Source organism: Anomaloglossus baeobatrachus, chromosome 4 (assembly GCF_048569485.1).
Source record: "Anomaloglossus baeobatrachus isolate aAnoBae1 chromosome 4, aAnoBae1.hap1, whole genome shotgun sequence".
NCBI classification, from domain to species: Eukaryota; Metazoa; Chordata; class Amphibia; order Anura; family Aromobatidae; genus Anomaloglossus; species Anomaloglossus baeobatrachus.
This window is the reverse complement of record NC_134356.1, coordinates 43,065,236-43,080,656: the sequence shown is the minus strand read 5'-3', so window position 1 is coordinate 43,080,656 and position 15,421 is coordinate 43,065,236. Positions and strand designations below refer to the sequence as shown.

The following is a 15,421-nucleotide window of genomic DNA, read 5'->3' as shown; positions in this document are numbered from 1 at the left end:
AGATAGATAGATGGGCATGGATGGATAGAAGATAATAGATGGATGGATAGAGATAGATGGATAAATGAATAGGGAGAGATATGGATGGATGGATGATTTTGGATAGATAGACAGATAGTAGTCAGACAATGGATAGATAGGGCGGCACGGTGGCTCAGTGGTTAGCATTGCATTCTTGCAGTGCTGGGGTCCTGGGTTCAAATCCCACCAAGGACACTATCTGCAAGGAGTTTGTATGTTCTCCCCGTGTTTGCGTGGGTTTCCTCCGGGTACTCTGGTTTCCTCCCACACTCCAAAGACATACAGATAGGGACTCTCGATTGTGAGCCCCAATGGGGACAGTGTTGCCAATGTATGTAAAGTGCTGTGGAATTAATAGCGCTATATAAATGAATAAACATTATTATTACACACAGAGGGATATTAATATTATTATTATTATTATTATAGGATACATAGAACATTGCATAGTAGTTTAGGATCAGAGAATACATGGCCACCTTCCCATCCTCTGGACACGTGAATGGTCACAATAGTAAAGAGGAAAGGTCTTCTCCATTCATTTACTGACTCCAGGGAAGAATAGATCTGCTCAGATATAGGGCGACCGCCTCTGCTTTATCTGCAGTAATTGGCTTAAAGGTTTTGACATCACCTACAGTAATGTGGAAGCAGAAGTGTCGGCGCCCCTGCCCCGGAGTGACTGAGGTCAGGCTCCAGGCCTGCACCTGTCAGCCTTAATGAGATTGTAATGAGCCCCAGGCAGTGGCATCACTTTAACACCAGGTCATTAGTAGGAAAGTGATAATGGCGCGCGGAGGCCTGCAGACATGGGGCACACTTCCTGTGGTATCTAGGCATGATACCACCATTGGGTTATTCTAAAAAAAAAAAAAAAGAAAGGGGGCTTTCAGGGGTTGGGGCAAATGTTTGCGGTCACTCTATCTATATGTTCTTGCACAGGGGACTCTCCCGTCTGTGACCACCGGTGAACCTTTGTTATCAGTTCTTTTGCCTAAATACCGAAGTTTGTTTTTTTTTATCAGATTTTTACAGATCAGCGCCCCCTATTGGAGATGACTTTTTTTTTTCCAATTGCCCGACATTTCCCCGTTCCACAGCACTAGGGACAGGAGATGACGTCAGGACTAAGGCTAGGCGCGCCGACGTCACTGCCATACGCACCTCTGCCCGCAAGTATTTACCCCCACATTAGGACTTTAAAATACACGTGTGGTTCAGCCAATTCTACCACAGTATCATTGCGATCGTTCTCATACATTAGGCTGTTTTTAACTGCTCCCCTGATGAATTCACTGGCGAAACGCGTCGGCAATTAACAGGAGTCTGATGTAGTATAAGCTGTTACTCTATAGGGTAATGTGTCTGCCACAGGTTGATTGTCCCCCTTCACGGATCAATCCTGGTTTTCGCTGTACAGAGTAAATGGCAGACTGGCAAATGATGGTCACATCAGACACTGACTAGTTTCCTATCTTCCCCAGACTCCTCCAATACTGTAAAAGTTTACATTTTAGAGTGGCCTTTTAGTGTGGCTAGCCTAAAGTGCACCTGTGTAATAATCATACTGGTTAGCCTAAGGCGTACCTGTGCAATAATCATGTTGGCTAGCCTAAGGCACTCCTGTGCAATAAACCTGCTGGCCAGCCTAAGGCACACCTGTGCAATAATCATGTTGGCTAACCTAAGGCGCACCTGTACAATAATCATGTTGGCTAGCCTAAGGCACACCTGTGCAATAATCATGTTGGCTAGCCTAAGGCACACCTGTGCAATAATCATGTTGGCTAGCCTAAGGCACACCTGTGCAATAATCATGTTGGCTAGCCAAAGGCACACCTGTGCAATAATCATGTTGGCTAGCCTAAGGCACACCTGTGCATTAATCATGTTGGCTAGCCTAAGGCACGCCTGTGCAATAATCATGTTGGCTAGCCTAAGGCACACCTGTGCAATAATCATGTTGGCTAGCCTAAGGCACGCCTGTGCAATAATCATGTTGGCTAGCCTAAGGCACACCTGTGCAATAATCCTACTGCCTAATTAGCATCTTGATATGTCACACCTGTGAGGTGGATGGATTATTTTAGCAAAGGAGAAGCGCTCACTAACACAGAGACAAATTTGTGAACATTATTTGAGACCTTTTGTGTACATAGGAAAAGTCTTCGATTTTTGAGTTCAGCTCATAAAAACGAGAGCAAAAACAAAAATGATGTGTTTATATTTTTTTCAGTATAATTATTTATCATAGTAAAAGTTAAGTTTTTTTTTTTCTTACCTTGCTGCTACTTCTTGATAAATTTGGTAGACTCTTCACAATCTGATCCCTCTGCTGCTATTGATGAGTCTATTCCGCCTACTCACACAGGGAGTAATATAGACTTTTCTCCCGAATCTTGACAACCCCTTTAAGTATGTCTGGTGTATTGATTATGACCACTAAATTTTGTAGACCATATGCTCAGACCAAGACTGGTGACAATACCCAAGGCCATAGGCAGACCATGAGACTGGTGCCAATACCCAATGCCATAGGCAGACCATGAGACTGGTGCCAGTACCCAAGGCCATAGGCAGACCATGAGACTGGTGCCAATACCCAAGGCCATAGGCAGACCATGAGACTGGTGCCAATACCCAAGGCCATAGGCAGACCATACCTCTGGGTCTGTGGTTGGCTGCTCTGGTTATTGTTATGAACCTGTGCAGAAATATCTACAATTTAAGCCCCCAACATCATATATTGGGGACTCCCCATACACATTAGACTGTCAGCTAATCCCATCAATATTAGCGGGTTTGTCTGATGTTAATCTAATGTGTTTGGGGGTCTTTAGCAAAGATAGGTATAAAATGGAAAGGAGATGGGAGAAAAAGCATCAAATCCTCCAGTCTCAATTGGGGTCAGTGGTGTTAACCAGCCCCAGAAGGATGCCCTATTTTAAAGGGCTATTCCTAAAATCAGAAGCTATCCCCTATTGGTAGGATTGGAAATAATTTGCCAATCCAAGATTGGGTATCTGGAACTTGGAAAATGGATCCTTGCTGGCAATCCCATTGACAATAATTGGAGCGGAGGTTGAGCATGTGCACCTCCACTTCATTTAAGACAAGTATGCAGGGCCCTGATATCAGGATAACTGGTAGTCCTAGTGATCAGACCCCCAATGATTAGCAAGTTATCCCCCATCTATTAGATTGGGGATAAGTTGTGATTTTGGGAGTAATCTTTGGTCGTACCAACCTCATTGTATGCTGTTGGTGACTCCTGATGTGTAGTTCTGCTAATGTCCATTGCAGCCCATTCAGTAACACTGAAAAAATTCAGCTTGTGTGTTGTTGTTATGCTAAGTGGCAAGGCGGACTACCGGTGACTGATACTGCACCATGTACAGACTACCGGTGACTGATACTGCACCATGTACAGACTACCGGTGACTGATACTGCACCATGTACGGACTACCGGTGACCGATACTGCATCATGTGTGGACTACCGGTGACCGATACTGCATCATGTGCGGACTACCGGTGACCGATACTGCATCATCTATGGACTATCGGTGACCGATACTGTATCATGTGTGGACAGCTGGTGACCGATACTGCATCATGTATGTGTTGCGCCCCTGAGGCTTCAGTCGCCACAGGGTACTGCAGCTCATTTAAGGTGCAGTATTCATCTCTGGTAAAGAGGGGGTTAATCACCGGTATTTCCACATTCCACCTTATATACAGCTTAGGTGCCTTCTCACTGGGGAACTGGACTAAGGTAGGCTGGGGGTTGGCCATCACGAGGCATGGGACTTTCCCGGTCACTAGGACAACCACCTGGGGGGCGTATTCCACTTGGGGTAGAAGTAGGAGCAACCTGGACACTAAGCCAGTCAAGTCGGGACTACATTTCTGATGACACAACACCACTTTCTTCTCTTAATCTCTCACGTGGCCTGCGGCTTGGAGCAGAACGCTCAGCCCAGGTTCCTCACTCCTGAAGGGGCAACCCGTGTGGGGAGCAGAGCCATCCTTGCTGCTACAACCATCCACCCTGGAGGACAGCGACAGCAGCAGTGCCTAATCCCTGGCCGCGTACCGCAGGTGGGGTCATGAGACAATCATCCTCACCCTCATCCACTATCACCCTCATCCTATCCCCACCATCATCTCAACCCCTTTTATTGTACACCTTGGGGCCACGAAGTCGGGAAGGGCCACCCGTGACATCCAGGACCCGACAACCATCACCGGCCCAGCGACGAAAATCATTTAACCCTTGCCCCGTAGGTGCTATATACGGACTACCAGTGACCGATACTGCATCGTGTGCGGACTACCGGTGACCGATACTGCATCATGTGCGCACTACTGGTGACCGATACTGCATCATGTGCGGACTACCGGTGAGCGATACTGCATGGTGTGCGCACTACTGGTGACCGATACTGCATCATGTGTGCACTACTGGTGACCGATACTGCATCATGTGCGCACTACTGGTGACCGATACTGCATCATGTGCGCACTACTGGTGACCGATACTGCATCATGTGCGCACTACTGGTGACCGATACTGCATCATGTGCGCACTACTGGTGACCGATACTGCATCATGTGCGCACTACTGGTGATTGGATTTTCTCATAAAATGCTAGTATACCAAATATGCATGCTAAGCTTAACCGAGTGTGCATAACAATAGGGCAATGGAGCAAGAGCCACTGCCACACACTTTGGACAGCGGCTTACCTCCTAGGAAAAATGCCCGAATCCAACATGTCTGATCCCAGTTTCCTCCTTATCTGGTGTTGGGAACACTTGGGAAATTACAATCTTTATTGTTAAATCTGTTTAGTCCTATTCTATGGGTACTATTTTTTGGCACCTGCACAGAAGTGTCTGGGGATGATGTACCGCCCCGCGCTCGGCCGCAGCCGAGCCGCTCGGATCCGGGCTCGAGTGTCGGTGGCTTGAGAGCCTCCGGATCGGGGGGGTCACTTCGCTCTGCAAGGGGGCTGCCGCTTCGAAGGGGGATTTTTAGATTAAAGTTCATGACGCCATCCACGGGTTGTGGTGAATGGATGGACACCATCGCTGCCGTTGACTAGGTGACTGACTAGGCTCCTGGGGACGGTGTTGCGCATCTTGGTGTTGACCCCTCCGTGGGTAGGGGGTGATGGTCCCGGGGGCCCGAGGGAGAGCTCTGAGACGGGGGGGAATGGATGCGTGCTGGCGTGTCGGTGCGGTGCGTGGCCTGAGGGCACTACTGTACTCACTATTACAGACACACTGGAGTCTCTGGTAAACCAAACAAGATGGTGGACGGTGCCTGCAGCCGTCTGCGCTTCTCCCCTCGTTCAGGTTGGTGGTTTCCGCCTTTCTCCTGCACCTCACTTTTAGTAGGACTTTGACTCCTATGTCTGAGCAACGGTAGTCCTCTCCCCAGCTTTGTGTGTGCCGACAGAGCCCGTTTGCCCACAGACGCTGGCCCGTGAGATCTCGATGCCTTGGCGGTGGCTTTCTATCCCTCTGGTTGGGCTTTTGTCTTCCGTTGGGTCTTGGTTGGGGAAAGAACCTAAAGTCCAGACCCCAATCAGTGAATTTGACTCGGTCCAGTGGCTTCTTGGCCTTGTAGTGGGTCTGAGTACCCCTCCTGGTGCTCCGGTTTCCAGTCGGTTCCCCGGTTCGGTACCGGCGGGCCACTACCCGGTCCCGGTTCTTACGGTTCCACCGGCTGTAATCCCAGCACCTGCAGGCGGCCACCACCGTCTGCCTCCTAGCCAGAGTTGACTGGGCTCCAACCCAGCCACCTGGTGTCAGACTGCGGCAGACCGGGACAGACCTGGACACAGGTCTGCACTTGAACTCCTCTCCACTTCACTGTCAAAACTGATCTCTTTTGTTTTTCCTGCCTCAAGGCCCTTGAACTCCTCGGTGGGCGTGACCAACCGCCTGGCTCCGCCCCCTGATGTGGACATCAAACCCTGAGGGAGGTGACCTAGGTTTTGTAGGTTTGCCGCTGTCGCCTTATTAGGGAAAGGTGTTTCTGCAGGGGGTCTACCTGTGACTACCTGGCTAGTCCAAGGCGTCACAATGACTTATAGTCATGGTGGTAAAAGATTTACTATAAGGGGTATAGAGCACTGGCGGACACAGACAGAAAAGGGCCCCTGTGCAAGAACAATATATAGGCCCCTTTGCAGCCTAAAAACTCACAATTCCACCTAATTTGGAGGTAGAAATGGCCCTCCAACTTCTTGGGCCCCTGTGCAACTGCACAAGCTGCACCATTGATATGTCCGCCCCTGGTGTAGAGGTTGCATTGGCTGCTAACCCTTGTGCCTGAGAGAGCCAAGTAGGTGTGAATTGCTTTATGGTTGAGGCCCTCATTACATATTTTTCTTGGCCTGTTTATGGCTCTGCAAGGAGGGGGAAGTTACAAATCACATTCAAGTCCTACCATATGAGTAACATATCTGTATCTTAACTAAAGAATCATGCACAGAAAAAAACCCAAAAAATCACCACAAAAAAGCCACCAAACAGCTCAGGTAAAAAATGGCAAGTGCACTTGCAGGATGCAGCCGGCCCCCCATGATAAAGGTATGGGTAACACATGTGCAGAATACCGATGAGACATCCACTCACAACCTACCAACTCATGGAGGGGGTGGCTGCTGGTATTAATATTGCAAACTAATGAGGTTTTACATAGGGCATCAGTCACACAGATACAGTTAGGTCCAGAAATATTTGGACAGTGACACAATTTTCGCGAGTTGGGCTCTGCATGCCACCACATTGGATTTGAAATGAAACCTCTACAACAGAATTCAAGTGCAGATTGTAACGTTTAATTTGAAGGTTTGAACAAAAATATCTGATAGAAATTGTAGGAATTGTCACATTTCTTTACAAACACTCCACATTTTAGGAGGTCAAAAGTAATTGGACAAATAAACCAAACCCAAACAAAATATTTTTATTTTCAATATTTTGTTGCAAATCCTTTGGAGGCAATCACTGCCTTAAGTCTGGAACCCATGGACATCACCAAACGCTGGGTTTTCTCCTTCTTAATGCTTTGCTAGGCCTTTACAGCCGCAGCCTTCAGGTCTTGCTTGTTTGTGGGTCTTTCCGTCTTAAGTCTGGATTTGAGCAAGTGAAATGCATGCTCAATTGGGTTAAGATCTGGTGATTGACTTGGCCATTGCAGAATGTTCCACTTTTTTGCACTCATGAACTCCTGGGTAGCTTTGGCTGTATGCTTGGGGTCATTGTCCATCTGTACTATGAAGCGCCGTCCGATCAACTTTGCGGCATTTGGCTGAATCTGGGCTGAAAGTATATCCCGGTACACTTCAGAATTCATCCGGCTGCTCTTGTCTGCTGTTATGTCATCAATAAACACAAGTGACCCAGTGCCATTGAAAGCCATGCATGCCCATGCCATCACGTTGCCTCCACCATGTTTTACAGAGGATGTGGTGTGCCTTGGATCATGTGCCGTTCCCTTTCTTCTCCAAACTTTTTTCTTCCCATCATTCTGGTACAGGTTGATCTTTGTCTCATCTGTCCATAGAATACTTTTCCAGAACTGAGCTGGCTTCATGAGGTGTTTTTCAGCAAATTTAACTCTGGCCTGTCTATTTTTGGAATTGATGAATGGTTTGCATCTAGATGTGAACCCTTTGTATTTACTTTCATGGAGTCTTCTCTTTACTGTTGACTTAGAGACAGATACACCTACTTCACTGAGAGTGTTCTGGACTTCAGTTGATGTTGTAAACGGGTTCTTCTTCACCAAAGAAAGTATGCGGCGATCATCCACCGCTGTTGTCATCCGTGGACGCCCAGGCCTTTTTGAGTTCCCAAGCTCACCAGTCAATTCCTTTTTTCTCAGAATGTACCCGACTGTTGATTTTGCTACTCCAAGCATGTCTGCTATCTCTCTGATGGATTTTTTCTTTTTTTTCAGCCTCAGGATGTTCTGCTTCACCTCAATTGAGAGTTCCTTAGACCGCATGTTGTCTGGTCACAGCAACAGCTTCCAAATGCAAAACCACACACCTGTAATCAACCCCAGACCTTTTAAATACTTCATTGATTACAGGTTAACGAGGGAGACGCCTTCAGAGTTAATTGCAGCCCTTAGAGTCCCTTGTCCAATTACTTTTGGTCCCTTGAAAAAGAGGAGGCTATGCATTACAGAGCTATGATTCCTAAACCCTTTCTCCGATTTGGATGTGAAAACTCTCATATTGCAGCTGGGAGTGTGCACTTTCAGCCCATATTATATATATAATTGTATTTCTGAACATGTTTTTGTAAACAGCTAAAATAACAAAACTTGTGTCACTGTCCAAATATTTCTGGACCTAACTGTATGTGCTATGCACAGTGTCCGGTGGCTTTTTTGTGGTGAGTTTTTTTTATTTTTTTCTTTGAATTTATGTCCTTTTTGGTGAATTATTGTTGAATACAGTGTAGGGACTCGTAAGCGTGAGGACCCTTGACGTTTGGGTTACGAGCTTATGTATTTTGGCCAAAATATGGACCAATACCTCATATTTATTGTCATTTTACTGTATATCATTTTTATTGCGCAATTTTCTGCAGGATGCAGCTGGGCCCTCTGCGTATCTGTCCTGTGTGCTAGTGCACTCAAATAGTGCTGGGCAGCCCGCCTGATCTAATAGAAGGGCGTCATCAATAGGCTGTGAGCCGGACTAAAGAATCATGCACACAGTAATGTTACATCACGGAATGATTTTAACATTTGTGCACCACCAATCCATCTATAAAGATAATAAAGTAAGATAAAACACCTCTTTAAAAAAATGTACAGTATGGACACTGAAAGTCACAGTATGGGCACCAAAAGGTACAGTATGGACCCCAAAAGGTACAGTATGGGCACCAAAAGGCACAGAATGGACACCAAAAGGCACAAAATGGGCACCAAAAGGTACAGTATAGGCACTAAAAGGTACAGTATGAGCCCCAAAAGGCACAGTATAATAATAATAATTTTATTCATTTATATAGCGCTATTAATTCCACAGCGCTTTACATACATTGGCAACACTGTCCCCATTAGGGCTCACAATCGAGAGTCCCTATCTGTATGTCTTTAGAGTGTGGGAGGAAACCGAAGTACCCAGAGGAAACCCGCGCAAACACGGGGAGAACATACAAACTCCTTGCAGATGGTGTCCTTGGTGGGATTTGAACCCAGGACCCCAGCGCTGCAAGGCTGCCCTGCTAACCACTGAGCCACCGTGCCGCCCGTACAGTATGGGCACCAAAAGGCACAGAATGGGCACCAAAAGGCACAGTATTGGCCCCAAAAGATACAGTATGAGCACCAAAAGTCACAGTATGGGCACCAAAAGGCACAGTATGGGCAACAAAAAGCACAGTATGGGCCCCAAATGATACAGTATGAGCACCAAAAGGCACAGTATGGGCACCAAAAGGCACAGTATGGGCACCAAAAGGTACAGTATGGGCACCAAAAGGCACAGTATGGGCACCAAAAGGCACAGTATGGGCACCAAAAGGTACAGTATGGGCACCAAAAGGCACAGTATGGGCACCAAAAGGCACAGTATGGGCACCAAAAGGCACAGAATGGGCACCAAAAGGCACAGTATGGGCACCAAAAAGTACAATATAGGCACTAAAAGGCACAGAATGGGCACCAAAAGGCACAGTATGGGCACCAAAAGGCACAGTATGGGCACCAAAAGGCACAGTATAGGCACCAAAAGGCACAGTATGGGCACCAAAAGGAACAGTATGGGCACCAAAAGGCACAGAATGGCCACCAAAAGGCACAGTATGTGCACCAAAAGGCACAATATGGGCACCAAAAGGCACAATATGGGCACCAAAAGGCACAGTATGGGCACCAAAAGGCACAGTATGGGCACCAAAAGGCACAATATGGGCACCCAACCACATCCACAATACTGCCATGTGCATGAAGCTTTCCATAGCAGATGTAGCCCCAACTTTAGCTATAATGCAAAAAAAATAAATAAATAAATTTGAAAAAAAAGCCACTTTTTAAAGTTTTATTTGGGACAACTGGTGTAGAATATTATTCTTTTAGTATTAATCGTGAGTAGTGAATGGTGCGTAGAGATCTCGGGTAAGGGAAAGTGATTTAGTAAGGGCTGCCTTGTTTCCTGTGGTATGGTTGCTGTTTGCGGAGGAGGGAGCAGTGCCCATATACACGGTGAAAGCAATTCATCTGTAATCTCTTTTCTCTTTCCCCGCTGGAGTTCTATTCATATTCTAATCACAGATTTTCCTTCCTAAAAAAAAAAAAAAAAACAGCCACTTTATCATCGCCCCAAAGCCCTGGCTTTTCACTTCTAACATCTAATTCCAAGACTTAAAACTCTGCTACCTTCAAAATGTGCCAAACCGAGATTATCACCTGCCCCAACACCCAGGAGAAGGCGTCTCCTATATTTATAAACATTTTTGAAAAAGTTTGTAAATAGAACTTTTCACTTTTTTACTTTTAGACCTTTTATGTTGTCTTTTGCTGTATTGCATCTACGGGATGATTGCATTTTGTGCAGTTTTTTGTCTTATCGTCGGGGACTTTTTGGTGGTGCAGTTTTTGGAGTGTTGATTTGTGTAGGGGCAAACAACGCTTTCTGGAAGGAAGGCAAGGACGAGCCTGTGGAAGTATAAGTAATAATAAAAAAGAGGGTTTATAATAGAAAGGGGGGTTGAAGTGCTGGGATTGCGTAGATTTAAGCCCCCCTTTTTAGAGGAAAGTCTTTATTATTCAAAACAGCACCACAATGGGCTTCACAGAGAGCCTTGCCACATCCCCATCTGACTACCAGCCATTCATCAGCCAGCCTGGCCTATCAATGACATGTCTCCCATCAGGGCTCTTATAAAATGATGCTTTTTCCCATGCAACATCAGCAAACATTGTGACTGGTCTGTCTCTGCCCTGCTGGATTTACCAAGTGTCCATTTTCACTCCTTGCTCCCTTCACTTGAGATAGGGGGTCTCACATCCCCTAGGATTTTGGTCTTCTGTTCTGCCCATGGGAAGATCATGCATTGTGGGTTATTGGAGGAACCAGACATGGATTCCACAGGTTAGTGAAAGTTTTGGCTTAAGCAACTACATTAATTAACCACTTCAGCTCTGGCGGGGCTCCCTCCATTCTCTGACTTTTCCTGGGAAACTTTTTTTTTAAAATGTTTTTGAACTCTAAGAAGAAAAATACCACTTGTGGGCATTTATAACACCGCACCAAGGCTATCTTATCAGGGGGCACGTGGTATGCTAGAATTTTTGATCAAGTATAAGTAATCACTTACACTATACCAGCCCATTTTAGAGAGAGAATTATCAGACTTTTTTTTTTTGTTAGACTAAACTATTGTTTCATTAAACAAATAAGTAAAATATATAAATAAAATATCTAAATATTTTTTGTAATTTATATATATATATATATATATATATATATATATATATATATATATATATATATATATATATATATAAAATAAAGTGTGTGTGTAATGCAATATATAAATTAAAAAATATATAATATACTTTTAATTTTATTATTTTTTATAATATATAATATTCTTCTACTTTTGACTTTTTTTTTTGTTAGACTAAACTATTGCTTCATTAAACAAATAAGTAAAATATATAAATAAAATATCTAAATATTTTTTATTTATATATATATATATATATATATATATATATATATATATATATATATATATATATATATAAAAATAAAGTGTGTGTGTGTGTAATGCAATATATAAATAAAAAAATATATAATATACTTTTAATTTTATTATTTTTTATAATGTATAATATTCTTCTACTTTTATTTTAAATTAATAAAAAATAAAATATATATTATATAATTTAATACTGTGTAATATATGTATTTTATGTATCTACTTTATATTAAATTAAAAAAATAAAGTAGATAAATAAAATATATAAATAAATTAAAAAAATAAATTGTATGTTTGTGTGTATATATATATATATATATATACATGCACACACATATATACATATTATATATAATTATAGATATATATAGTTAGAGTTATTTTAAATTAAAAAAATAAAGTAGATAAATGAAATATATAAATAAATGAAAAAAAAATATTTTGTGTGTGTTTGTGTTTTTTATACATATATATATATATATATATATATATATATATATATATATATATATATATATACACACACACACACATATATTTGTACATATATATATTGAGTTATTTTATTTTAAATTAAAAAATGTAGATATATTATTATATAATATATGAACTTATTTTTTTTAATATAGAATATTTTTCTACTTTTTTTTTATTTAAAATAAATGTATTCATATATTATCTATCTTATTTGAAATACAAAATGAAAAAAATATTCTATATTTAAAAAAAAATATATATATATATAATTTTTATCATTTGTTAATATAAAATACATTTATATTTTTTATTCAAAATATATAGTATATATATATATATATATATATATAGTATATAACTAATGTATAGAAATAAATATATATATATATATATGTATATATATATATATATATATATATATATTCCATTTATTTTTGTGATGAAGCAATTGTTTATTCTAACAAAAATTGGCTGATAATTATGTCTAAAATTAACCTGATCTGGTATTGTGTAAATTAATTTCTACGGTAGTTCTAAACTTTTTGGATCCTGGCGGACATTTCTGTGAAACAGGTTTTTATTCTATAAATTACTTTTTGCAGTAACAGTTGTAAACTTTTTTTGCTTAGATTTTTTAATATATTAATGAATAATCTAAGCATTTTTTTTATTACCAGTAACTTTTTAAACATTTTCAACTTAATAGACCTGTTGATTGGGATCATTCCTGTTAATTGGATACCATTAGAATAGAAATATACGGTAAATAGCAAATTGAAAAAATAAGAATTGAAACTTAAATATTTTTACATGGCATAAGCTCTTAAAATACAGTCGAGTAATTAATTTTAATATCTGTTACTCCCCAAAAGTTATACATTTCTTATTTTAAGACAGAATACTTACACTACTAGTTTCATAACTACACCAAGTGAATATAGAACTACATCTAAGGTATTATATTAAAGTTTTGCAGATTTTATATATTTTCCCAATTTTGCAACTTTTTCAAGAAATTTATCTTATCTAAACTTATAATGACTTAGTAATAATTCTATAGACTTTCATGCCATTTACAACCCCACACCCCCAGTGCCCCTATAGAATAGTAATACAAAAGTAGAGAATTTTGAGCTTTTTATATTACTGCAGTTTTTTCCAATTCTGGTCGACTCATCTATACTATACCCTCTACAAAGACTTAAAAGCTAAAGTAAAAAAAATGCAAAAACAACTGTAAAATGGGAGAAGAGCTCATGTCTTTATTTTTCTTGTAGGAAAAGGAGTAATTTAAACAAGTCAACTTTTTGATCACCTATCTACTATATATATATATATATATTTTACACACATATGTATACAATATATGTATACACACACACACACACATATATATATATATATATATATATATATATATATATATATATGAACACACAAACATATGCACACATGTGTGTATATATATACTACAGTATATATATATACATATATATATATATACATATATACACAAATCTGTATATCCACACGCACATAAATATATACAAACATACATACGTATCTGTATACACACACATACATTATATATATATATATATATATATATATATATACACACACACACACACATGCATGTAGGTTCACACACAAACATGCACACACATGTATGTACATATACTATTCACTCACACACACACACATATTTTATATATATATATATATATATATATACACACACACTTATATATTCACACACATACAAATACTGTTCACACACACGGATATATATATATATATATACACACATATACTATTCACACACACATACGGTGTGTATATGTATATATATATATATATATATATATATGTGTACACACACAAACACATATATATGCACACATATATATAATACGAATATGTGTATACGAGTACATATATATATATATATATATATATATATATATATATATATATATATATATATACACAGTATGTCTGTGTATAACAGGCCACATGTCATCTGGTAAGATTTGGTCCCAATAAAAAAATTAAAAATAAAGCTACATTTTTTATAATTGATCTATCTAAACTCAAACTTAGCTGTTCAGTATAAAAAAAATATATGATAATCCCACTAGTATATTTTTTTACAATTTTTTTTAAAGTAACTTTAACTTGTTTGGTTAAGTATCATTATGGGAAACTATTATTGAGAATATTCACATTTTTATCTGAGCACTTTTTTTTGCCACTTTTTGGCCACTCTAATAAAGTAATGGCAGCAACAAGTGTTGGGTGCTCGGTGCTCCCATTCTCCTCTTTTTGATGGGGCCCAGTAGGCAGCCATCAGTATAATCTGTTTAATGACTTTCTTTAGATCACTATATTTCATTGTATGGCTCATCCTTTTCCCGTCTGATCTAATTATTCAGCAGAATGGTAATTTCACAGCTGCAGTCAGTGACTTCACTCTTTACAAAAAGTTTCACACAAAGTCGTCCCTCCGAGGTGCTTACTGCTAGAAAATGTAGTTAAAAAAAACTTGATTTTTTTTTTTTTATTATTTTTTTTTAGATAAATGGAAGTAATAAAAATTAATTCACTTATAAACCCAAAATTCACTGTTATATTTTTAATTGATTTTGTATTTTTTTTTATTATTTCTACCTATTTATATCTTTTTTTTCCTTTTTTATATTTTTTAAAATTTTTTTTAGCTTCTGTGTAAAATAAGACATAGGTCCGTCAAGTTCAACCAGTTAAACACTCGCAATTAAATCTGAAATATATATAGGTATATATTTTTTTTTGTTGTTTTTTAATCAGATTTTAGATTCTGTTTTTGGAATTAAGATAAAAAGGAAAGAAAAGACATAAATAAAGTAAAATAAATCCTAATAAAAACCCCACAGGGTCACACAATGTAGTGTTTACATTTACAATCTGGCAACGTTGGATGATGGTAAGAGGGCAATTCGGGGAAGTTACTTTTGGAAGTGGTGGGTAAAGTTTGCCGGGCCCCGTTACTATGGCGATTGTCCCTCGGCCTGTTGTCATGGACACCACTGTGGAGGAAAGCGATCCGCAACAGCAAAATATTATGAGTTAGCAGTTGTGTGCGGAGGATCACCAGGCGAGCGGCTTCTGTGAGAAATCAAAAAAACAACAAAAGGGGC

General features: G+C 40.1%; 1 protein-coding gene across 3 annotated transcripts in view; it reads left to right on the top strand.

Moving 5' to 3' along the window:
* Window positions 1–10,910: 10,910 nt before the first annotated feature.
* RFX4 (regulatory factor X4) overlaps window positions 10,911–15,421 on the top strand; it is a 124,686-nt gene continuing 120,175 nt past the window's right edge. For all 3 annotated transcript variants that reach the window (XM_075344275.1, XM_075344276.1, XM_075344274.1), the window contains exon 1: window positions 10,911–11,152. In XM_075344275.1, coding sequence (XP_075200390.1) covers window positions 11,110–11,152 — 43 coding nt within the window. In that variant the 5' untranslated portion in view covers window positions 10,911–11,109. The remainder of the gene's footprint in view (window positions 11,153–15,421) is intronic.